The sequence below is a fragment of the Hyla sarda genome, chromosome 5 (genome assembly GCF_029499605.1).
Source record: "Hyla sarda isolate aHylSar1 chromosome 5, aHylSar1.hap1, whole genome shotgun sequence".
In the NCBI taxonomy this organism is placed as follows: domain Eukaryota; kingdom Metazoa; phylum Chordata; class Amphibia; order Anura; family Hylidae; genus Hyla; species Hyla sarda.
Genome location: NC_079193.1, coordinates 41,505,589 through 41,531,956, shown reverse-complemented (window position 1 = coordinate 41,531,956; position 26,368 = coordinate 41,505,589). Strand labels below are relative to the sequence as shown.

At 42.2% G+C, this 26,368-nt stretch overlaps 1 protein-coding gene across 3 annotated transcripts in view; it reads left to right on the top strand.

Annotated features, from left to right (window-relative positions):
* LOC130273099 (protein adenylyltransferase SelO-like) overlaps positions 1-26,368 on the top strand; it is a 66,692-nt gene that overhangs the window by 25,274 nt on the left and 15,050 nt on the right. For all 3 annotated transcript variants that reach the window (XR_008843870.1, XM_056519350.1, XM_056519351.1), the window contains exons 11-17: positions 4,303-4,375; positions 7,712-7,795; positions 19,671-19,800; positions 23,122-23,166; positions 23,245-23,326; positions 23,415-23,507; positions 24,335-24,414. Coding sequence is in view for 2 of the 3 variants with exons in the window: in XM_056519350.1 (XP_056375325.1) it covers positions 4,303-4,375; positions 7,712-7,795; positions 19,671-19,800; positions 23,122-23,166; positions 23,245-23,326; positions 23,415-23,507; positions 24,335-24,414 (587 nt within the window). In the remaining variant the exon portion in view is untranslated. The remainder of the gene's footprint in view (positions 1-4,302; positions 4,376-7,711; positions 7,796-19,670; positions 19,801-23,121; positions 23,167-23,244; positions 23,327-23,414; positions 23,508-24,334; positions 24,415-26,368) is intronic.

The following is a 26,368-nucleotide window of genomic DNA, read 5'->3' as shown; positions in this document are numbered from 1 at the left end:
AACTAATATAGATAAAGCAATTCCATACATATAAAAGTAATAAAGATCTGCTGGGAGCTGTAATCACTGTCTATGTCAGTGTTTTCCAAGCAGGGAGCCTCCAGCTGTTGCAAAACTACAACTCCCAGCATGCCCGGACAGCCAAAGGCTGTCCGGGCATGCTGGGAGTTGTAGTTTTGCAACAACTGGGGACACCCTGCTTGGGAAGCACTGGTCTATGTAGAGGACAGGAGCTTCTTCGGGGTCCTGTACAGTACACACAGTGTCCTAAAAAAGTAACATGGAGCCGCCCTCACCTGGTGTCCAAAGGAGCAGTTAACCCTGGTACAGGTAAAGTGTACAGAACATGTAATACCTCTCTGTACTGTAGGGGGCGCTACCAGACATCAGTCAGTGCATACGCTTCAGTAATACAGGTGTTTTACCAGTGAATGCCCATTCTGATTTGTCACATCTTCAGGCCATTGAAAAGTTTCACAGATCTGGACTGTCTTTGTCCAGATTGTCATTGTATGTTGAATCTGGTTTCAACTTACAATGGTCCAGAAAAGACCATTGTATGTTGAAACTATTGTATGTTGAGGCCATTGTAAGTTGAGGGATCACTGTATTAGATTATAGTGGCTTGGCCACTATTAAAGGGGTACTCCGGTGGAAAACTTTTTTTTTTTTTTTAAATCAACTGGTGCCAGAAAGTTAAACAGATTTGTAAATGACTTCTATTAAAAAATCTTAATCCTTCCAGTACCTATTAGCTGCTGAATACTACAGAGGAAATTCTTTTCTTTTTGGAACACAGGGCTCTCTGCTGACATCATGACCACAGTGCTCTCTGCTGACATCTCTATCCATTTTAGGAACTGTCCAGAGCAGCATATGTTTGCTATGGGGATTTTCTCCTACTGTGGACAGTTCTTAAAATGGACATGAAAAAATGGAGATGTCAGCAGAGAGCACTGTGCTTGTGATGTCAGCAGAGATCTCTGTGTTCCAAAAAGAAAAGAATTTCCCCTGTAGTATTCAGCAGCTAATAAGTACTGGAAAGATTAAGATTTTAGATAAAAGTAATTTACAAATCTGTTTAACCCCTTAACGACGCAGGACGTAAATGTACGTCCTGTTGAGGTGGTATTTAACGCACCAGGACGTACATTTAAGTCCTGAGCATAACCGCGGGCATCAGAGCGATGCCGGCATCATGCGCAGCAGATCCCGGCTGTGTATCGCAGCCAGGGATCCGCGGATGTCCGTCATTAACCCCTCAGATGCCGTGATCAATACAGATCACGGCATCTGCAGCATCGCGGTCACTTAACAGGATGATCAGATCGCCTGCAGCGCTGCTGTGGCGATCCGATCATCCTGCACAGCAGACGGAGGTCCCCTCACCTGCCTCCGCTGTCTTCCGGGAGTCTTCTGCTCTGATCTGCCTTATTAAAATAAAATGTAAATGATCCCGTACAGTGAACGACGTGAACGTTAAAAAAAAATAAGTCCAAAATAGCTGCTTTTTTATAACATTTTATTCCCAAAAAATTAGTAAAGATGTAATAAAAGTTTTGTATAAGCAAATATGGTATTAATAAAAAGTACAGATCACAGCGCAAAAAATGAGCCCTCATACCGCCGCTTATACAGAAAAATGAAAAAGTTATAGGTCTTCAAAATAGGGGGATTCTAAACGTACTAATTTGGTTAAAAAGTTTGCGATTTTTTTTAAGCGCAACAGTAATAGAAAAGTGTATAATCATGGGTATCATTTTAATCGTATTGACCCAGAGAATAAAAAACACATGTCATTTTTACCAAAAATTGTACGGCGTGAAAACAAAACCTTCCAAAATGTGAAAAATTGCGGTTTTCTTTTTAATTTCCCCACACAAATAGTATTATTTTGGTTGCGCCATACATTTTATGGTAAAGTGAGTGATGTCATTACAACGGACAACTGGTCGCGCAAAAAACAAGCCCTCATACTAGTCTGTGGATGAAAATATAAAAGAGAAAAAACGAAAGCGTAAAAATAAAATTGTCTGAGTCCTTAAGGTCCAAATGGGCTGAGTCCTTACGGGGTTAAAGGGGTATTCCAGGCAAAAACTTTTTTTATATATCAACTGGCTGCGGAAAGTTAAACAGATTTGTAAATTACTTCTATTAAAGAATCTTAATCCTTCCAATAGTTATTAGCTTCTGAAGTTGAGTTGTTGTTTTCTGTCTAACTGCTTTCTGATGACTCATGTCCCGGGAGCTGTCCAGCTCCTATGGGGATATTTTCCCATCATGCACAGCTCCCGTGACGTGACATCATCATTGAGCAGTTAGACAGAAAACTTCAGAAGCTAATAACTATTGGAAGGATTAAGATTTTTTAATAGAAGTAATTTACAAATCTGTTTATCTTTCTGGAGCCATTGATATATATAAAAAAAGTTTTGCCTGGAATACCCCTTTAACTTTCTGGCACCAGTTGATAAAAAAAAAAATAAAATAAAGTTTTCACCAGAGTACCCCTTTAACCAAACTTCATATCATTTTGCTGTGTTCTTCAGTATAATATTCCAGCAAACCTATCTATGTTAAGTTTGGTTCACACTGTGTAAAATTTTGACACGTAATTTAAAATACGCCCCGATTATCCCAGAAATTGTGCCCGCATTCAGTGTAAATGCAACTGTAAATAAAATGTAGCCACATTTTTCAGGAAAACGGCACATAAATTTAAATAAGAAGTGCAGTGGGATAAATGTCTGATTGCGGGGGTGGTCCAACCGCTGGGACCCCTGAGATCCTCTGTACGGGGCCCGGGCTCGGCCCTGGCTCAGCACTGCTAGGAGGTATATGGAGGCAGACTTCAGACAGAGGTGCCGGCTTTCAATGGCGCAGGTCACAGAAGAAGCATGGATAGGTAAAAGCAAGGGTAGTTTATTCTCCCAGCATGCAACGCGTTTCACTGCAACAGCAGCTTCATTATCAGATGCCTGATGAAGCTGCTGTTGCAGTGAAACGCGTTGCATGCTGGGAGAATAAACTACCCTTGCTTTTACCTATCCATGCTTCTTCTGTGACCTGCGCCATTGATAGCCGGCACCTCTGTCTGAAGTCTGCCTCCATATACCTCCTGCTCAGCCGGCTGGCTGCAGACACTACATGCGCTCACCATTGTTGTGTATGTGGGTACACAACACTTCCAGGTGAGCCTCCTCTTTCAGCGCATAATTTGCCTGACAAGTTACTCTTATATTACACCATGGAGCGCTTTGATTTTTGTCGTTTTTAGCTATCAGCACTGCTAGAGCGTGTTTCGTACCCAGCAGGTCAGCTGGTACAAACACGCTCCCTCCATTCATCTCTATGGGAGAGGCGGAGACACAGGAATGCTGTACCAGTGTTTGTACCAGCTGACCTGCTGGGTACGAAACGTGACAGCAGCTCAGACAAGTCGGGGCCCCGTACGGGAGATCACATGGGGGTCCCAGCGGTCGGATCCCCCACGATCAGACATTTATCCCCTATCCTATCCCCTTGATAGGAGATACATTTGGCACCACTGGACTTCTTCTGTAAGCGTACCTGTCATATCACAGAGAAAAAATAATGCTTTTAAATGTTACTCACTAGGTCATATTGATCCTATACATGCCATTTATGTGTCTAGCTTCTGTATTTGGCTCACAAATCTCTCTGTTCTGCTGCTCCCACTGACATCCACTGCTCTGGAAGGGGAGTGTCCGAGACAAGCACTGAGCCCGCCCTCACTCCCCATGCATTCCCTTCCTCCCTGAGTCTGATGTGCTGTGCTGTGCATCCAATCACTGCAGGCTGCTCTGTTACTCCCTCCTCTCTGTTTTCATGCTGCAGTCTGATAGAACAGAAGTGAGCACAGAGGAGTGCTAGTCCTGGCTTTACTTCCTGGACTTTGTCCCAGCCTGTGCTTCAACTGAGACAAAGATGATGCATCAGCCGGACAGGATTACATTTTGGATGGTACGGGGACCCCTAGTGGTTAATGTTTTGCCAATATTTACAACGTATAAAAAGTTTTCTGATTCTGACAGTGCCCATTTAACATTCACCAAATTTAATATGTTGGGATCTAACAAAATTAGTTAGGAATTGAAGGCACCTCTGTCAGACATTACTGATTCTACTTTCTTGATGGAATTAAGAAAAAAAAAATCCAATACACCTTATTGAGGTCTCTAAGAACCCTATAAACATTAGATTACTAGCTGATCTTCTGAATTAAAGGTTTACATTATGTGTCTGTGTAGTCATGCTGTATAACAGGACTTTTCGTTCTAGGCTTTCTTCAACATAGTGGTGTCTCAGACGGCAGATATGATTGCACTGTGGATGTCCATAGGGTTTGCACATGGTAAGTGTACACAGGGACCCCCTCCTATTCCAGTGCGCTCATGACCAATATGGGTTCTTCAGGATAAAAAAAAAAAAAAGTGTACAACACCTGTCCCTTCGGCTGTCCTGGCGAGCTGGGAGTTGTAGGTTTGCAACAGCTGGAGGCACATTGTTTGGGAAACACTGTGCTAGAACATTGACGCATACAGGTGGCAGCAGCGAGCACTATGGTCAGACTGGAAAGAACTACTTAACTTCCTCTGGAGCATACAGCAGCTAAGTACTGGAAGGATTAAGATTTTTTAATAGAAGTAATTTACAAATCTGTATAACTTTCTGGCACCAGTTGATTTAAAAACATTTAATTTCCACCAAATTTCCCCTTTAAGGGCCTATTCCCCTGAAAGGCCATGTTCACACGGTGAAATGTCCACATGGAATTCCGCAAAAGTATTCTGCATGGACATTCTGCTGCACTGCGCACACGGCAGAATTTCTGCAGCAGATTTTTGTGGAGATGTCGCATGTACAAGCCATCCTAGCGCTGACTGATTATGTCGGGCACCTGCGGCACATGGAATGTCTGCCCGAAACTAGTATCATAAAAAATACAACCATTATTGAATGTTATATTGTTTATTAACATTACACATCATAAAGGAACGTGTCCTAGACCAGTGTTTTCCACCCTGTAGCTTTCTAGGTGTTCCAAAACCAAAGGCACTCAGAACATGATGGGAGTTGTAGTTTTGCAACAATCGTTGAGCCACAGATTTGGAAACAGTGGTCTATAGAGAATCCAGGCTAAGCAACCTCAGGGTCTATTCACACGGTGGAATTTCTGTGTTAATAGACCCTCATACTTTGTCTGGGCTCCCATCTCACTGCATTTCTTCTGTCCATATAAACTATCTGTGATCTCTGCTGTAAAGTTGTCCCCTGATCCCCCGGCCACATCTCTGATCTCTGTTATCTTGTCTAACACTCCGCTCGCTATGGGCTTGTGAGACTGCTGTGACCTTCCTTCAGAATTCTTATCTCTTCTTCCATATAGATTTCCCGCTTGTCACAGATCTCCATAGACTGATTGTTCTGCTTATAATCCTTGTAATGTATTTATTCACTTTGGTTTGCTTTTATATAGCGCCAATGTATTCTGCAGCATCAGTCCCTGTCCCCATGTTGGCTCACAGTCTAATATTTCTATCTGATACACATGGTGTCATAGGACACCAATTCACCTACCACCTATCAGAGTGGGAGTACTTGGAAACTAACATAAACATAGGGAGACTGCACAAACCCCATTCACATGTATCCTCAGTCAGAAGCAATCCTGGGACGCCACGCTATCCGCTGAGCCACCATCATGTAGGGTGAACAGTTTCTGAATTAAATATTACTGTCTTTAAAGGGGTACTCTGGCCCCAAGACATCTAATCCCTTATCCAAAGGATAGGGGATAAGATGAAAATGAACAACAGAGGATCCAGCACTATTTCTTTGCAGCTTTATTGAAAACACAGCACACGGATAAAATCGGCCAAAACTCAGACGCGTTTCGAGCGCATGCGCTCTTTCTCGGTGAACATTTTCATTGCTGGTGTTGGCTGGACACCGATCCAGGCACATTGCAGGGGATTGGAGAGCTGGTGCTTCTACATAGGGGATAAGATGTCTGATGGTGGGGGTCCCGCTGCAATCTAGCATGCAGCACCCACCTGTAAGCACTGCAGGAAGCGCTGGAGGCTCTCAGTGTTATGCCTCCCGACCACAGAGACGGAGTAATATAACACACCATAAAGGAACATTCTATAGACCAGAGTTCCCTAACCTGTGGGGGCCCAGCTGTTACAAAACTACCCCCTCCCATCATGCCCTGACAGCCTTCGGCTGTCAGGGTATGATGGGAGGGGTAGTTTTTCAACAGCTGGGTACCCACAGGTTCGGGAACTCTGGTCTATAGAATGTTCCTTTACGGTGTGTTATATTAATAAACAATGTAACATAAAATAAGCATGTAATACTGACATGTCAAAATTATTATTGGGTAAGGGTCCTAGTCCTGAGACCCCCTCCTATCCTTAAAGGGGTACTCCGGTGGAAAACTTTTTTTTTTAAATCAACTGGTGCCAGAATGTTAAACAGATTTGTAAAATAACTTCTATTAAAAAATCTTAATCCTTCCATTACTTATTAGCTGCTGAATACTACAGAAGAAATTATTTTCTTTTTGGAACACAGAGCTCTCCGTGAATCACGAACACAGTGCTCTCTGCTGACATCTCTGTCCTTTTTAGGAACTGACCAGAGCAGCATATGTTTGCTATGGGGATTTTCTCCTACTCTGGACAGTTCTTAAAATGGACAGAGATGTCAGCAGAGAGCAGTGTGCTCGTGATGTCAGCAGAGAGCTCTGTGTTCCAAAAAGAAAACCATTTCCTCTGTAGTATTCAGCAGCTAATAAGTACTGGAAGGATTAATATTTTTTTAATAGAAGTAATTTAAAAATCTGTTTAACTTTCTGGCACCAGTTGATTTAAAAAAAAAAAAAAAGCTTTCCACCGGAGTACCCCTTTAAGTCCAATCATTAAGTACAGCCGTGAGAAGTGTGCGGCTCTGCGCTTCACTTCTTTACAGGAGACAGGCTCTATAGACTTTTAATGCAGCTCATCTCCTGCAATCAGTCAGACTGAGGGGCTAGCCAGGTGAGTGAAGCGTACAGCAGCGTGCTTCACCCAGCTATAGCTAATGATTGGAGGCAGTACCTTTTGTCGTGTCTGTGTGGCATGTGAAAAGTTGACAGTAATGTTTTAAAAAGAAGCTACCCCCAACAGGTGGCACTAGAGAGATGGTTTACTTCTTTTTAGATTCACACGTTCTTCCCAGGCCTTTTAAGGGGAACCAATTATCAGATTTTACTATATATATGCTTGGCAATGCGTTATATATAGTAAACTTTTCATCCTCACCATCCCCGTGGGACATTTCTGCCTGCAGGGATGGTGAGGAGATGAAGTTTGTAAGTCTCCCCCACCGCCTCTTAAGTAGTCCCCTGAGCGGGGAGCTATACTTACCTAGTCCCGCCACTCTGGCCATAGTGACGCCCCCCTAGGCTTGATTGACGGCCCCTGACGCGGGCCGTCAATCAAGTTGCAGCCTTGTGTGTGAAGTAAGGTTTTGACCTTACTGCACACACACGGCTGTGTGTCTGTTCATCTCAAAATGTGCAGCATATTTTCCTCTGCCCAGTTGATTTCTCTGCGTGACGCTGTGTGACCTTGCCCTTACAGAAGTTTGTTTATGACATTTGTTAATAAATACTTTTCAATAAAAAAAATGTGCTCTAATGCAGGTGTGTGCAACACAGATAACTTCAGCCTCCTGTCAATCACTATCGATTATGGTCCTTTTGGTTTCATGGAAAATTATGATGCTGGTGAGTCTCCCCTGCTGTCTGTTCTGATTCCTTCCTCCTGTAGGAGAGACTTTAAAAAAAAAGAAGCGATCTGATTGGTTACCATTGGCAACTGCATCACTCTTCCGCTACTCAGGTTTTCGTAAATCCCTCCAAAAGAGTCCATGGAGTTTAACATACAGTGGGGCAAAAAAGTATTTAGTCAGCCACCAATTGTGCAAGTTCTCCCAAAGATGAGAGGCCTGTAATTTTCATCATAGGTATACCTCAACTATGAGAGACATAATGAGAAAAAAAATCCATAAAAACCCATTGTCTGATTTCCTTAAGAATTTAGTTGCAAATTATGGTGGAAAATAAGTATTTGGTCACCTACAAACAATCAAGATTTCTGTCTCTCACAGACCTGTAACTTCTTCTTTAAGAGTCTCCTCTGTCCTCCACTCGTTACCTCTATTAATGGCTCCTGTTTGAACTTGTTATCAGTATAAAAGACACCTGTCCACAACTTCAAACAGTCACACACCAAACTCCACTATGCCCAAGACCTAAGAGCTGTCGAAGGACACCAGAAACAAAATTGTAGACCAGCACCAGGCTGGGAAGACTGAATCTGCAATAGGCAAGAAGCTTGGTGTGAAGAAATCAACTGTGGGAGCAATTATTAGGTAATGGAAGACATACAAGATCACTGATAATCTCCCCCGATCTGGGGCTCCACGCAAGATCTCACCCTGTGGTGTCAAAATGATCACTAGTGATCAACGGTGAGCAAAAATCCCAGAACCACACGGGGGGACCGAGGGAAGGACCTGCAGAGAGCTGGGACCAAAGTAACAAAGGCTACCATCAGTAACACACTACGCCGCCAGGGACTCAAATCATGCAGTGCCAGACGTGTCCCCCTGCTTTAGCCAGTATATGTCCGGGCCCATCTGAAGTTTGCTTGAGAGCATTTTGATGATCCAGAAGAGTTTTGGGACAATGTCTTATGGTCAGATGAAACCAAAGTAGAACTTTTTGGTAAAAACTCAACTCGTTGTGTTTGGAGGAGAAAGAATGCTGAGTTGCATCCAAAGAACACCATACCTACTGTGAAGCATGGGGGTGGAAACATCATGCTTTGGGGCTGTTTTTAAACAAAGGGACCAGGACGACTTATCCGTGTAAAGGAATGAATGAATGGGCCATGTATCTTGATATTTTGAGTGAAAACCTCCTTCCATCAGCAAGGGCATTGACGATGAAACATGGCTGGGTCTTTCAGCATGACAATGATCCCAAACACACCACCCAAGCAACGAAGGAGTGGCTTCGTAAGAAGTATTCAAGGTCCTGGAGTGGCCTAGCCAGTCTCCAGATCTCAACCCTATAGAAAACATTTGGAGGGAGTTGAAAGTCTGTGTTGCCCAGCGACAGCCCCAAAACATCACTGCTCTAGAGGAGATCTGCATGGAGGATGGACCAAAATACCAGCAACAGTGTGTTAAAAACTTGTGAAGACTTACAGAAAACATTTGACCTCTGTCATTGCCAACAAAGGGTATAAAACAAAGAATTGAGATGAACTTTTGTTATTGACCAAATACTTATTTTCCACCATCATTTGCAAATAAATTCTTTAAAAATCAGACAATGTGATTTTATGGATTTTTTTTCTCATTATGTCTCTCATAGTTGAGGTATGCCTATGATGAATATTACAGGCTTCTCTCATCTTTTTAGGTGGGAGAACTTGCACAATTGGTGGCTGACTAAATACTTTTTTGCCCCACTGTATAACTCTACCATATTGGTCCTAGAGGAAAGCAGACAACCCCATTCATCTGCCTCATAAGTGATTCAAACCACTATAGTATTATCGTATGTTCAACAAAAATTTAGAAACATAGCTGCACATCCACAGTTTGTATTTTGATCTAATTGCTTCTCAGTATAATATAAAAACTAACATTTAGTATACATTTTGATCAAAAAGTACAAGCCCACTCGCCACGTCAAGGCCACCTAGTGTGTCCCTAACCTTACACTGGTGTAGCACCAGGCGGCGTCCACTGCCTCCGAGACACCAAGCCCACCGGGGGAACCACCCAGTTGCCAGGAAGCCCCACTGCTGCCCAACCAAGCCCCTGGCTCTGGGCCACACCACCCAACGGACAAGGCATCATAGATACAATGGCTGCCACAGAGCACCACACCAGTGTGAACACCTACCATGTGCTCTCTGCCAGAGGGCTGGGAGAATGTAAGGAGGAAACCCATATGAAGCCTCCTGTTAATTAAAAATGCCTGGGCCGAATGGGTGGACCGGAGTGCTGGCCATGGAAGAAGGGAAAGACTACAAATGTACAAAAAAATTGAGAATCATAGCCGCACATCCAACATTTGTATTTTGATCTAATTGCTTCTCAGCATAATATGAAAACTAACAGGGTTATCGTATGTTCACACTGTGTAATTCCCACGAAATTTCGCGAGTGGAATTACGCGCAGTGAACATTAACATTTTCTAAAAAGCAAGTTGCTGGGAGCATCCCCCCCCCAAATCATTAGTATAAAGGGGCACAGTGCTTGTTTAGTACAACGCACTTTCATTTTGAGGATCAGTTGGACCCCAGAAATTACCACTTTTAAGTTAATTATCTTTATCTTCTACAGTCATGGCTGTAAATGTTGGCACCCCTGAAATTTTTTAAGAAAATTAAGTATTTTTTACAGAAAAGGATTGCAGTAACACATGTTTTGCTATACACATGTTTATTCCCTTTGTGTGTATTGGAACTAAACCAAAAAAGGGAGGAAAGAAAGCAAATTGGACATAATATCCCACCAAACTCCAAAAATGGTCTGGACAAAATTATTGGAACCCTTTCAAAATTGTGGAAAAAAATTATTGTTTCAAGCATGTGATGCTCCTTTAAATTCACCTGGGGCAAGTAACAGGTGTGGGCAATATAAAAATCACGCCTGAAAGCAGATAAAAAGGAGAGAAGTGCCCTTAGTCTTTGCAGTGTGTGTCTGTGTGTGCCACACTAAGCATGGACAACAGAAAGAGGAGAAGAGAACTGTCTGAGGACTTGAGAACCAAAATTGTGGAAAAATATCAACAATCTCAAGGTTACAAGTCCATCTCCAGAGATCTAGATTTGTCTTTGTCCACAGTGCGCAACATTATCAAGAAGTTTGCAACCCATGGCACTGTAGCTAATCTCCCTGGACATGGACGGAAGAGAAAATTGATGAAAGGTGTCAACGCTCAATAGTCCGGATGGTGGATAAGCAGCCCCAAACAAGTTCCAAAGATATTCAAGCTGTCCTGCAGCTCAGGGAGCATCAGTGTCAGCGTGAACTATCCATCGACATTTAAGTGAAATGAAACGCTATGGCAGGAGACCCAGGAGGACCCCACTGCTGACACAGAGACATAAAAAAGCAAGACTACATTTTGCCAAAATGAACTTGAGTAAGCCAAAATCCTTCTGGGAAAATGTCTTGTGGACAGACGAGACCACGATAGAGCTTTTTGGTAAAGCACATCATTCTACTGTTTACTGAAAACGGAATGAGGCCTACAAAGAAAAGAACACAGTACCTACAGTGACATATGGTGGAGGTTCAATGATGTTTTGGGGTTGTTTTGTTGCCTCTGGCACTGGGTGCCTTGAGTTTGTGCAAAGCATCATGAAATCTGAGGATTACCAACAAATTTGAGGTCACACTGTACAGCCCAGTGTCAGAAAGCTGGGTTTGCGTCCAAGATCTTGCGTCTTCCAGCAGGCCAATGACCCCAAACATACGTCAAAAGCCCCCAGAAATGGATGGCAACAAAGCGCTGGAGAGTTCTGAAGGGGCAGCAATGAGTCCAGATCTAAATCCCATTGAACACCTGTGGAGAGATCTTAAAATTGCTGTTGGGAAAAGACGCCTTCCAATAAGAGAGACCTGGAGCAGTTTGCAAAGGAAGAGTGGTCCAACATTCCGGCTAAGAGGTGTAAGAAGCCTGTTGATGGTTATAGGACCAGGGGCGGACATATCGCCTGTGCAGCCGGTTCAGCTGCACAGGGGCCCAGCGTGAGAGGGGGCCGCTGCCCTCTCCAGGTCCGGCCCCAGAGGCGAGCATTAGACCACCGCATACTCCCCGACCACAGCAAGTTTGACAGCACCCAGATGGACGCTGCGTTCAACCACCCCTGCAGCCAGTGGCGTCTCTAGGGGGGGCACGGGGGGCACGGCCCCCCCTACATCATGATTGCCCCCCCTTTTGCCCCCCCCCCTAGCAGCAGTATGTCACTAGCAGCTCTCATGGCCATCAGGGGGGTACAGCTAGTTCACCAGTAAGGGGCCCGAGCCCCCGCTGCACCCCCGCCCCCCGGAGCCATCTACTCCGCATCCTTTTTTTAAATAAATCTTCAGCCTGCAGCCCTGTCACCACGCAGGGGCTGCGCTATGCAGACTGGGAAGAGCAGACAGGAAGCTCCTCCCCCTCTCTCACTCCCCTGTATACTGGACCTTGTGGAGCAGGCCCGCTGTGTGTATACAGGCCCGGACACCACCAGTATGGAAGACTTACCTGCCCAGTGCCCACTGCTCATGCTGCCCTTTTAAAGTAAGTAACTTGCTTGGGGGAGAGGGGGAAAGTTGTAGGAGACAGTGGGAGATAGTTCAGTGTTTCCCAACCAGAGGGCCTCCAGCTGTTGCAAAACTACAACTCCCAGCATTCCTTTGGCTTTATGAGCATACTGGGAGTTGTAGTTTTGCAACAGCTGGAGGCCCCCAGGTTGGGAAACTCTGATCTATCTATCTATCAATCATCTATCTATCTATCTCTCATCTATCTATTATCTATCTATCTATCTATCTCATATCTATCTATCTCATATCTATCTCCTATCTATCTCATATCTATCTATCTATATCATATCTATCTATCTCATATCTATATATCTATCCATCTATCTATGTATCTATCTTTCTATTTATCTATCTATCTCTCATATCTATCTCAGATAGATGAGAGATAGATGAAAGATAGACAGATATGAGAGATAGATGATAGATAGATAGATAGATAGAAAGATAGATAAATAGATGACAGATAGATGATAGATATGATATAGATAGATATGATATAGAAAGATAGATAGATAGATAGATAAAGAACAATACGATGCAGCACGCCACAAGTTTGCAGAAAATGGTGGTTTATTCCATCATGTGCATAGTCTATGCACATGATGGAATAAACCACCATTTTCTGCAAACTTGTGGCGTGCTGCATCATATTGTTCTTTGTCCCGACTGAGGAACCAGTGGACCCAGGTTCCAAGTATGCGGGCACCCCGACTTCTATCTAATTTCTGGATTTTGGTTGTGCCGTTTTTATTTGTTTTAGATAGATAGTATCTATCTATCTATCATCTATTTATCTATCTTTCTATCTATATATCCATCTATTTATGTATCTATCTATCTCTCATATCTATTTATCTTTCATCTATCTATCTCTCATCTATCTGAGATAGATATGAGATAGATAGATAAATAGAAAAATAGATACATAAATAGATAGATGGATATAGATAGATGGATGAATAGATAGATAGATAGGAGATAGATGGATAGATAAATAGATAGATAGATGATTGATAGATAGAACAGTGTTTCCCAACCAGGGGGCCTCCAGCTGTTGCAAAACTACAACTCCCAGTATGCTCATAAAGCCAAAGACATGCTGGGAGTTGTCGTTTTGGAATAGCTAGAAGCCCCCTGGCTGGGATACACTGATCTATCTATCTATCTATCTATCTATCTATCTATCTCATATCTATCTATCTCTCATATCTATTATCTATCTATCAATCACATGTCTATCATCTATCTATCTATCTATCTCATATCTATCTATCTATCTATCATCTATCTCATATCTATTATCTATCTATCTATCTCATATCTATTATCTATCTCATATCTATCTATCATCTATCTATCTCATATCTATTATCTATCTATCTATCTATCATCTATCTATCTATCTATCTATCTATCTATCACATGTCTATCATCTATCTATCTATCTCATATCTATCTATCATCTATCTATCTTGTATCTATTATCTATCTATCTATCTATCTATCTATCTATCTATCTATATATCATCTATCTCATATCTATTATCTATCTATCTCATATCTATTATCTATCTCATATCTATCTATCATCTATCTATCTCATATCTATTATCTATCTATCTATCATCTATCTATCTATCTATCTATCTATCTATCTATCTATCACATGTCTATCATCTATCTATCTATCTATCTCATATCTATCTATCATCTATCTATCTTATATCTATTATCTATCTATCTATCTATCTATATATCATCTATCTCATATCTATTATCTATCTATCTCATATCTATTATCTATCTCATATCTATCTATCATCTATCTCATATCTATTATCTATCTATCTATCATCTATCTATCTATCTATCTATCTATCACATGTCTATCATCTATCTATCTATCTCATATCTATCTATCATCTATCTATCTTATATTTATTATCTATCTATCTATCTATCTATCTATCTATCTATATATCATCTATCTATCTATCTACAAAACTAAAGATCCAGCGGCACTCCCAGATAAGGTGCAAAAACAAAGTGTTTTATTCCCCCATGTATGTGTGACGTTTCGATAGCATCCCGCCATCTTTATCATACGTACAGTTGTACATTCTGCAGTCTCTGTGACATCACTGTGCTTCATAATAAACTGTGACATCACTGTGCTTCATAATAAACTGTGACATCATTGTGCTTCATAATAAACTGACATCACTGTGCTTCATGCTGTAATTTGATGTCACTGTGTATAACAACCCTGTAGTGACATCACAGTTTATTATTCTTGAATGCTGACTTCACTGTGTATATTTTCCCGGTACAATGACATCACTGTATAGTTACCCTCTACTGTGACAACACTGCGTTTATTAACCTTGTAGTGGCAAAACTGTTTATTGTCCCTGTACAGAGACATTACTGTTTATATTAACTCTGAACTGTGATGTCATTGTGCATATTTACCCTGTATTGTCACTCGCAGTGCAAGGTAAATATGTACAGTGACATTAGGGTATACAGGCTTAATATATACAGTGATGTCACAGTGCAGTGTAAGTATCAACAGTGATGTTGCAGTATAGAGATAACACACAGTGATGTTATAGTTTAGAGATAATATAGACAGTGATGTCACAGTACAGGGATAATATACACAGTGATGTCACAGTACAGGGATAATATACACAGTGATGTCACAGTACAGGGATAATACACAGTGATGTCACAGTACAGGGATAATACACAGTGATGTGACAGTACAGGGATAATACACAGTGATGTCACAGTACAGGGATAATACACAGTGATGTCACAATACAGAGATAATACACAGTGATGTCACAGTACAGGGATAATACACACAGTGATGTCACAGTACAGGGATAATACACAGTGATGTCACAGTACAGGGATAATACACACAGTGATGTCACAGTACATGTATAATACACAGTGATGTCACAGTACAGGGATAATACACACAGTGATGTCACAGTACAGGGATAATACACACAGTGATGTCACAGTACAGAGATAATACACACAGTGATGTCACAGTACAGAGATAATACACACAGTGATTTCACAGTACAGGGATAATACACAGTGATGTCACAGTACAGAGATAATACACACAGTGATTTCACAGTACAGGGATAATACACAGTGATGTCACAGTACAGAGATAATACACACAGTGATGTCACAGTACAGGGAGGGATAATATACACAGTGATGTGATAGTACAGGGATAACACAATGACGTCACAGTACAGAGATAATACACAGTGATGTCACAGTACAGGGATAATACACAGTGACATTACAGTACAGGGATAATACACACAGTGATGTCACAGTACAGAGATAATACACACAGTGATGTCACAGTGCAGGAATAATACACAGTGACGTCACAGTACAGGAATAATACACAGTGATGTCACAGTACAGGGATAATACACAGTGATGTCACAGTACAGGGATAATATACACAGTGATGTCATAGTACAGGGATAATATACACACAGTGATGTCACAGTACAGGGAGGGATAATATACACAGTGATGTCATAGTACAGGGATAATACACAGTGACGTCACAGTACAGAGATAATACACAGTGATGTCACAGTACAGGGATAATACACAGTGATGTCACAGTACAGAGATAATACACACAGTGATGTCACAGTGCAGGAATAATACACAGTGATGTCACAGTACAGGAATAATACACAGTGATGTCACAGTACAGGGATACTATACACAGTGATGTCACAGTATAGGAATAATATACACAGTGATGTCACAGTACAGAGATAATACACACAGTGATTTCACAGTACAGGGATAATACACAGTGATGTCACAGTACAGAGATAATACACACAGTGATTTCACAGTACAGGGATAATACACAGTGATGTCACAGTACAGAGATAATACACACAGTGATGTCACAGTACAGGGAGGGATAATATACACAGTGATGTGATAGTACAGGGATAACACAATGACGTCACAGTACAGAGATAATACACAGTGATGTCACAGTACAGGGATAATACACAGTGACATTACAGTACAGGGATAATACACACAGTGATGTCACAGTACAGAGATAATACACACAGTGATGTCACAGTGCAGGAATAATACACAGTGACGTCACAGTACAGGAATAATACACAGTGATGTCACAGTACAGGGATAATACACAGTGATGTCACAGTACAGGGATAATATACACAGTGATGTCATAGTACAGGGATAATATACACACAGTGATGTCACAGTACAGGGAGGGATAATATACACAGTGATGTCATAGTACAGGGATAATACACAGTGACGTCACAGTACAGAGATAATACACAGTGATGTCACAGTACAGGGATAATACACAGTGATGTCACAGTACAGAGATAATACACACAGTGATGTCACAGTGCAGGAATAATACACAGTGATGTCACAGTACAGGAATAATACACAGTGATGTCACAGTACAGGGATACTATACACAGTGATGTCACAGTATAGGAATAATATACACAGTGATGTCACAGTACAGGGATAATATACAAACAGTGATGTCACAGTACAGGGATAATACACAGTGATGTCACAGTACAGGGATAATACACAGTGATGTCACAGTACAGGGATAATACACAGTGATGTCACAGTACAGGGATAATACACAGTGATGTCACAGTACAGAGATAATACACAGTGATGTCACAGTACAGAGATAATACACAGTGATGTCACAGTACAGGGATAATACACACAGTGATGTCACAGTACAGGGACAATACACAGTGATGTCACAGTACAGTGATAATACACAGTGATGTCACAGTACAGGGATAATACACAGTGATGTCACAGTACAGAGATAATACACAGTGATGTCACAGTACAGGGATAATACACACAGTGATGTCACAGTACAGGGATAAAACACAGTGATGTCACAGTACAGGGACAATACACAGTGATGTCACAGTACAGAGATAATACACAAAGTGATGGCACAGTACAGAGATAATACACAGTGACGTCACAGTACAGGGATAATACACAGTGATGGCACAGTACAGAGATAATACACAGTGATGTCACAGTACAGGGATAATACACAGTGATGACACAGTATAACCATCTCACAGCTGGACCACCATGTAATTTCAGCAGAAAATAAAGCAGGGCCTCATGTTCAAGTTTCGCCGAAGGCCTCACAAAGTCTAGAGCCGCCTCTGGTTGGCCCTACCATGGGACCCGGTGGGACCATAAGTCCCAAGTGGCACTTTTCAGGGGTGGCATTTTGCTGCCCCCCTTTTTTTGTGCCTAGTAGGTTCATGGTAGGGTTGGCGCCGCCGCTGCTCACTGTTCTAAAGCAGCTGCGGGGTATAATAGCACAGCGGGCACTTTAGACAGTGAGTCTGCCTCCGGCCGACCGGGGTCTGACGAGGGACGTCGCACAAGTGACGTACTTCTGCAGACCTGCTCAGGAGGACGTCAGTGACGTCACTCGTCAGGCCGCCGCCGGAGAGGAGAAGCGCTGTGCAGGGCAGTTAAGTGTGTCTGTGTGTGTGTCTGTGTCTCTGTGTGTTTGCGTGGGGGCTATGGCTACCTAATGTGGGGAAACTATGTTACCTAATGTGTGGAATCTGTGCTACCTAATGTGGGGAATCTGTGCTACCCAATGTGGGGAAACTATGGTACCTAATGTGGGGAATCTGTGCTACCTAATGTGGGGAATCTGTGCTACCTAATGTGGGGAAACTGCTACCTAATGTGGGGAAACTATGTTACCTAATGTGGGGAATCTTTGCTACCTAATGTGGGGAAACTATGCTACCTAATGTGGGGAAACTATGCTACCTAATGTGGGGAAACTATGCTACCTAATGTGGGGAAACTATGCTACCTAATGTGGGGAAACTATGTTACCCAATGTGGGGAATCTGTGCTACCTAATGTGGGGAAACTATGCTACCTAATGTGGGGAATCTATGCTACCTAATGTGGGGAAACTATGCTACCTAATGTGGGGAAACTATGCTACCTAATGTGGGGAAACTATGCTACCTAATGTGGGGAAACTATGCTACCTAATGTGGGGAAACTATGTTACCCAACGTGGGGAATCTGTGCTACCTAATGTGGGGAAACTATGCTACCTAATGTGGGGAATCTATGCTACCTAATGTGGGGAATCTATGCTACCTAACGTGGGAAAGCTATGCTACCTAATGTGGGGGGCTTGAATGAGCTGCGGCATATGGGAGCCCTTAATAAATAATTAGATACTTATACAGGGGGGGGGTCTTCCCGAGCAAGTGACATATGGGGGTCCACCTGAGTAGGTGACACATGGAGGGGGGGGTCCTGAACAATTGATGTTTTTTTTTTGGGGGGGGGGGCCCAGGCACATTCTTTGCACAAGGGCCCTCTGCTGTCTGTGTCCGCCCCTGTATAGGACACTACTGATTTAAGTTATTTTTTCCGAAGGGTGTGCAACCAAATATTAAGTTAAGGGGGCCAATAATTTTGTCCAGACCATTTTTGGAGTTCGGTGACATTATGTCCAGTTTTCTTTTTTTCCTCCCTTTTTTGGTTTAGTTCCAATACACACAAAGGGAATAAACATGTGTATAGCAAAACATGTGTTACTGCAATTCTTTTCTGTGAGAAATACTTAATTTTCTTGAAAAATTTCAGGGATGCCAACATTTATGGCCATGACTGTATTTGTGTAATTTATAGTACAAAAGAACTTTACTTCTATGTTCCGAAGTCTTGTTTTCTACATTCCCTTTTAACCTTATGCGCAGTGCCCTGGCTACCTTGCCCCTAGCACGGAAGGATTTAACATATTTTCCAAAGAAAACAAATGTTCAAGATGATAGATGAGCATTATGCGCTTGCCACAACTTACACAGATTACTCTGGTTAACATAACAGGGGAAGGTTTATTATGTACCACTAACAATCAATTGCCTTACAATTTGTGTCTGCCAGGAGGATGATGGGGGAGCATCTGGAAATCTGTAGCCTCTCCTGCGAAAATAAATACCCTATAGCTCGCAGCGCTGCGGATGGGAAAGGCTTTGGTTCCTTCTAAGCTTCTCATTTAGTTCTTGAGCCAGGTCTATTGTTGAAATTACTGCAATTACTATTTATTTTAATTCCTTTTTTTTTCGGTCGGTACCTTGGTAATTTGCGCTCTGTTTTCATTAAATAGGTTATGTTCCAAACACATCTGACGATGAAGGGAGGTATAGGATCGGAAACCAGGCCAATGTTGGAATGTATAATCTGAACAAGCTGCTTGTAGCCTTAAACCCCCTGATGGACAACAGACAAAAACAGATGTGAGTCCCATCATTCAGGAACGGTCTAGGACCCCATGAAGCTGGTATGGTGGCAATGGAGGCAGCTAAGTGTGTGTGTTCTTTTGGCCCTTTGAACATGTTGATACTGAATCCCTTGGAGGATTAGGACAGACTTTGAGAAATGTTGTGTTGATAAATGACCAGTGACAGATGGAATTAGGTGTTTATTTTTGCAAAAGAAGACTGAGCCATTTTCAAAAGCCGCATGACAGCCTGCTGGAAGCACAGTGAGAGTAAATGTGAAGCCTTCTTCAGGTTAACTTCTGGAGCTTGGTACCCAAGGCATACGTATTAAACATTAAAGGGGTACTCCACTGGAAAAAAAAAATTCTTTTAATTAACTGGTGCCAGAAAGTTAAACAGATTTGTAAATTACTTCTATTTAAAAATCTTAATCCTTCCAGTACTTATCAGCTGCTTTATGCTCCACAGGAAGTTATTTCCTTTTTGAATTTCCTTTCTGTCTGACCACAGTGCTCTCTGCTGACACCTCTGTCCATGTCAGAAACTGTCCAGAGCAGGATAGGTTTGCTATGGGGATTTACTCCTACTCTGGACAATTCTTACTCTGGACAAAGGTGTCAGCAGAGAGCACTGTGGACAGACAGAAAGGAAATCCAAAACCAAAAGAACTTTTACAAGTAATTTAAAGTAAAGTAATTTACAAATCTATTTAACTTTCTGGCACCAGTTGATTTAAAGGACAACTGCAGTGGCATTACAATTATCCCCTATCCACAGGATAGGGGATAAGTGTTTGATCGCGGGGGGTTCGACCGCTGGGACCCCCCCCCCCCCCGATCTCCCTAACGGGGCGCCGCCATAAGCGCTCATGGTGAGCGCTAAGGTGCGTAGCGTCGACCTAGAGGTCGACGGTGACGCCCCGTCTCCTCCCCGTCCCCATACAGTTCTATGGGGGATGTGCGAAGGCACGAATGCTGCCTCCCCGCCTCTCCCATAGAGATGTATGGAGGAGGCGTGCCGGCCGAAACGTCATGCTGCGGCTGGCACGCCCCCTGCACGGGACAGCCGCGGCCCCGTACAGGAGATCGCCGGGGGCCCCAGCGTTCGGACCCCCCGCGATCAAACACTTATGCCCTATCTTGAGGATAGGGGATAAGTGTTTGTAACGCTGCAGATGTCCTTTAAATAATTTTTTTTCCAGTGGAGTACCCCTTTAATGTTTTATTAGCATTTCCAGTATTTATTGATGGCCTATTCCTAGGATATGCCATCAATATCCAATCGGTGGTGGTCCGGCTCCTGGCACCGCCACTTATCTGCCGATTAAAGCCGCTCATGCAAAAGAGTTGTGGCCTCTTCACATCCTACCATACACTGTATACATTGGGCAGCATCTGTACCTGATATTGCAACTCGTCCCATTTACATCAATAGAATGAGCTGGTATAGCTGCCAGCCACTAGACAGTGGTGTTTCTGGAAGAAGTGAACAGGCTGCACTTCCTGCAACGAGCGCGTTGGTTCCCATTAGATGATAATAATAATTCTTTATTTATGTAGCGCACACATTTTCTGCAGAGCTGAACACTGTTCACTCAAATTGGTCCCCAAATTCACCTATTATGTCTTTGTATTGTGTCCCCTGTGGGATGTTGTCCTTGGTTGGATTTGAACCTAGGACACCAGCGCTGCAAGGCAACTGTGCTAACCACAAAATGTCATAAGTTACATGGTCTTAAAGGGGTTATCCAGGAAAAAACTTTTTTTTTAATATATCAACTGGCTCCAGAAAGTTAAACAGATTTGTAAATTTTTTCTATTAAAAAATCTTAATCCTTCCAGTGCTTATCAGCAGCTGAAATTGAGTTGTTCTTTTCTGTCTAAGTGCTCTCTGATGACACCTGTCTCGGGAGCTGTTCAGAGTCGGAGCAAATCCCCATAGCAAACCTCTTATGCTCTGGACAGTTCCTGAGACAGACAGAGGTGTCAGCAGAGAGCAATGTTGTCAAACAGACAAGAACAACTCAACTTCAGCAGCTGATAACTATTGGAAGAATTAAGATTTTTTTTTATAGAAGTAATTTACACACCTGTTTAACTTTCTGGAGCCAATTGATCTAGAAAAAAATAAATAAAATAAACAAAAGTTTTTTTCCTGGAATACCCCTTTAAGGAGGCTTGGCTATGCTGCAGTGGGTGGGTGTATGACAATACTTTAGTACAGTGTTTCCCAACCAGGGGCCCCAGATGTTGCAAAACTACAACTCCCAGCATGCTCGGACAGCCTTTGGCTGTCCGAGCATGCTGGGAGTTGTTGTTTTGCAACAGCTGGAGGCACCCTGGTTGGGAAACACTGCTTTAGTAAATCCCTTCCATCCTGCTATCCACCCACCCACAGCCTTATAGCCACGTCCTGGGAGACCATATGACTTATGACATAATGTCTCTGGCCGCATGGAGTGCTGGGAAAGATCAGAGACAATAGTAAAACTAAAAGACTTGTATTACAACTAGAGATGAGCGAATTTACAGTAAATTCGATTCGTCACAAACTTCTCGGCTCGGCAGTTGATGACTTTTCCTGCATAAATTAGTTCAGCTTTCAGGTGCTCCCGTTGGCTGGAAAAGGTGGATACATTCCTAGGAGACTCTTTCCTAGGACTGTATCCACCTTTTCCAGCCCACGGGAGCACCTGAAAGCTGAACTAATTTATGCAGGATAAGTCATCAACTGCCGAGCCGAGAAGTTCGTGACGAATCGAATTTACTATAAATTCGCTCATCTCTAATTACAGCACTTTGGGGTGTGGGTCCTGTGCATGAAACAGGACAAAGCGGCGCATGGAGGTAATAGAAACGTATTACACTGTATTATAACTTGACATCTTGTGCTCCAAGACTGGAGAAAAAAGATCCTAGAATACCCCTTTAATGCCCATTTTTATTATTATAATTATTATTGTAATAACTAATGTAAATGCATATTATTTTACCATATATGTATTGTTATAAATAAAATAAATACAGTATATTAGATTAGAAAGACGTAAATAACACAACTGCAGAATCAGACTACACATAGGATTTGTTTGTAGTCTGTAGCCATGGAGACACATTTGCCTGCATAAGAGCTGTATCCCAAAAAAAAAAACAGTATTATTTTTATGCAGAACAAATTGCTTCTTTTTATTATTTTTATGCAGAACAAATTGGTTCTTTTTTTTTTATTTTTTATTTTTTTTACAAATGCATTGTAGTAGTCAAAATGGTGGCAGACATATCCGTACCCTCTATCTGCAACAGGCTGGTATACTAACTAGATACAATTTCATTTCAGAGCTTCCCAAATTCTTGCAGGATTTCCAGATCTATATTACCAGAGGTATGTTAGTAATTTGAATCATCTCCTCCTGATCTGGGTTGGTCTACAATCTCAGGATGTTCTTCTTCTTCCTTCTAGATTCACAGAGCTCTTTAGCGCCAAACTGGGATTTTTAGGTGCAAGGGAAGAAGACTTGATGCTGATTGTGTCTTTCCTAAATGTATGTTATATCCAGCAGGGGGCAGTGTGAATAGGATGTTCAGATTGAGCAGAATATCACTGTGTATTTGTGTTTTTTCTCCATGCAGATGATGGAAGACACAAAGGCTGATTTTACAATGTCATTTCGTCAGCTGAGTGAGATAACAGATAAGGAGCTAAGGAGTCCTGCCATTCCTGAGGTATCTGCCAGACTCAGGCCATGTTAAGGGGGTAGTTAAAGGGCCATGTTAAAGGGCCAGTGGAGTACCCCTTTAACATGACATATTTTGTTATGCAAGACAAAATATGTGTTATAGATCCCATACTATTTTTAATTCTTTATGGCTGTCTTTCCCAACCAGTGTGCCTCCAGCTATTGCAAAATAAAAAAAAAGTTGCATTTTTTGTTGTGACTTTAAAAAAATCATGGCAAAAAAACCTGAAAAAGCTTGGCAATAATGCAACGTGTGAGTTAGCCGCTGTAGCAGTATACAGATAGTTCTGGAAGCTGCCAGGAGATTCTGGTAGGTGATTATGTCATCCTGTAGTTCACTAGAAGTCTGCTGCCCCAGGACCATATCTTCCGACACATTAAACACTGTAGGTCAGGCTGGTGATCACAGGACCCAGTTACAGAAATGAAAGAAACTGATAGCACTATAGGACTCGTGAAGGCGAGGGTGCATGATATGGGCAAAAAACAAACAAACAAACCCGAAGTGCTTCTTTAACGTCACAGAAAATGCCTTTATTATTTATTTATATTTATTATGTGTTGTATTCACTTATTACAGCATATACAATTAAGTTCACTACAAGGTTATATCCCAATGGGAACCCACCACCAATGTCACCGCTATAACCCATGGCCCGTGATTATGTTGCTGTGATATTGATCCTGCTCCTTTATTGGCCTTGCTTTCCAATTGATTGGAATAAGTATTTGAGCAGGAGTGATTTATAATATTTCTTGTTGTTGCTATGTGTCGCCAACCTGATGCTTTTATGTCTTTGTTTATTCTGAAAGGAATTCTGGGCGCTCCATGATATTAGCCAACACAAGGATTTCCCAGCTTGGGTAACTGCATACCTACAGAGAATAAAAAGGTAAAAACTATATAATAAAGTCATGAATCTTTAGGCTCTGTTGAAATATGTGTCATGATTTGCATGTATAACGGAGCTATGATAGCTCTACCAAATCATACTAGCGATGGGCCCTATTGACTTATTGTGGCATCTATCAGGGTTACATTATTTTTAATGGCCATGACAGCGCTACAGTTTTTACCATCAAAAATATGGGTCCCCCTAACAGAAACCTAAAATGTAAACGTGAACAGAACCTTTAGGCTAGGTTCAGACTACGGAATTTCCGCCTGCAATTCCGCTTTGAAATTGCAGGCGGAAATTCCGCTTGCTAAAATGCATAGTGTAGTGAATGGGTTTCCGTTCACAAATTCACACTTCGGAATTTGTGAAGTGGAATTTGTGAACGGAAAATCCGCTTGGAAATTTCCGCTTGAAGAATGGCGTTGCTCTTTCTTGGCATTGCAGTCTATTGGAGATTGCAGTGTCCGCACGGTCCTAGCGCCGACTGATTCAGTCAGCGCTGGCCGCACTCGGAATCTCCGGACGGAAATTTTCTGCCCGGAGATTCCGTAGTCTGAACCTAGCCTTAGGGTAGGGTCACACGTGTTGTATTATGCTGCATATTTGCTGCTGTGTATATTACTACCCATTGAAGTCTAAGGGTAATAAAATATTTAGCTGATTTTGCTACCCATTGACTTCATTGTGTAGGAAAATACCAGCAGCAAATACAAAAAATAGAGGCAAACGTGACCCTACCTTTTAGGGGTTTTCCAGAAAAAAACAATAGTTACGGTAACCCTATGCTTTCCCATGCATTGAAACAACAAAAGCCTGCATACTTACCTCACCTACTCCCCCTGTGCTGCTGTTGTGTCTTCTGGTTGCCACTCTTGTGCTTTTCTTCTGCAGTGCTGGGGGAGTGGGTGAGGTAAGTATGCAGGCTTTTGTTGTCTTACTGCATAGGGAGGCATACTGCAAATTATTAAGTTTTCCTAGATAAACTCGTAAGAGTACGGTCACCCAGACAGAATCTACTACGAGTTTCACACATCGGGTTTCAGCCATAGCAAATTTTCCGTGGCGGAAATTCAGCAGCAGACCCTATTGAAGTCAATGTAATCTGCTGCTTATCTTTCTAAACACGTACAACATCTGCCCATGTGTACGTACCGCTAAATTGTAAGTCCAGACTGCTCTCCCACCCCTTCTGCCCAGATCAGTGCCGAGAGACGTAGCACAAGCTCCCCTTGACTCCAAAAAAGAAATAACATGTGACTTATTTCCACACGGTTGTGCCCTGAAGCTCCGTCCCCCCCCCCCCCATCCCCCATGTAAACCACTGCTCAGAGAAATTCACAGTTTTTCCTATATCCTGCAAAATAACCTGGCACACCAAATGTAACAATAATAAAGCCGGGTTCACACTACGGAAATTCCTAGCGGAATTTCAAAACAGAATTTTCCGGTGCCTTTGCTGCCAATGGGATTCGGCTGCACAGTGCACACAACTGAATTTTCGTGGCGGAAATTAACAAAAGAAAGATCCTGTTCATTCTCTCGGCAGAATCCGCAAGGAATACATTGCCATCTATGGGGACAATGTCCACGTGGTTGTAGCACAGGCTGATTCAGTCATCGCCAGGCGAATATTTCTGTCCGGAGATTCCGTAATGTAAACATAGCCTAATCGATCTTTGTTGAATGCAAATGACAACAAGTAAAAACACGTATGGTGGGGAGGTTAAAGTCTAACCTAATATATAACCTGGTTGTATGTCAATTAAAATAAAAAATTATCTGACTATAGCAATTGTAACGGTAGCAAGTACTAAATCACAATACAATAAGATACCAAAATGTGGTGGTGCAATAAATAGCAGATAAATACAATAAAAACCCAAAATCAAAAATTCAAGCTCTGGGTCCAGACCTCCACCTCAGACCCCAATGCATGTTCCACCGCCAG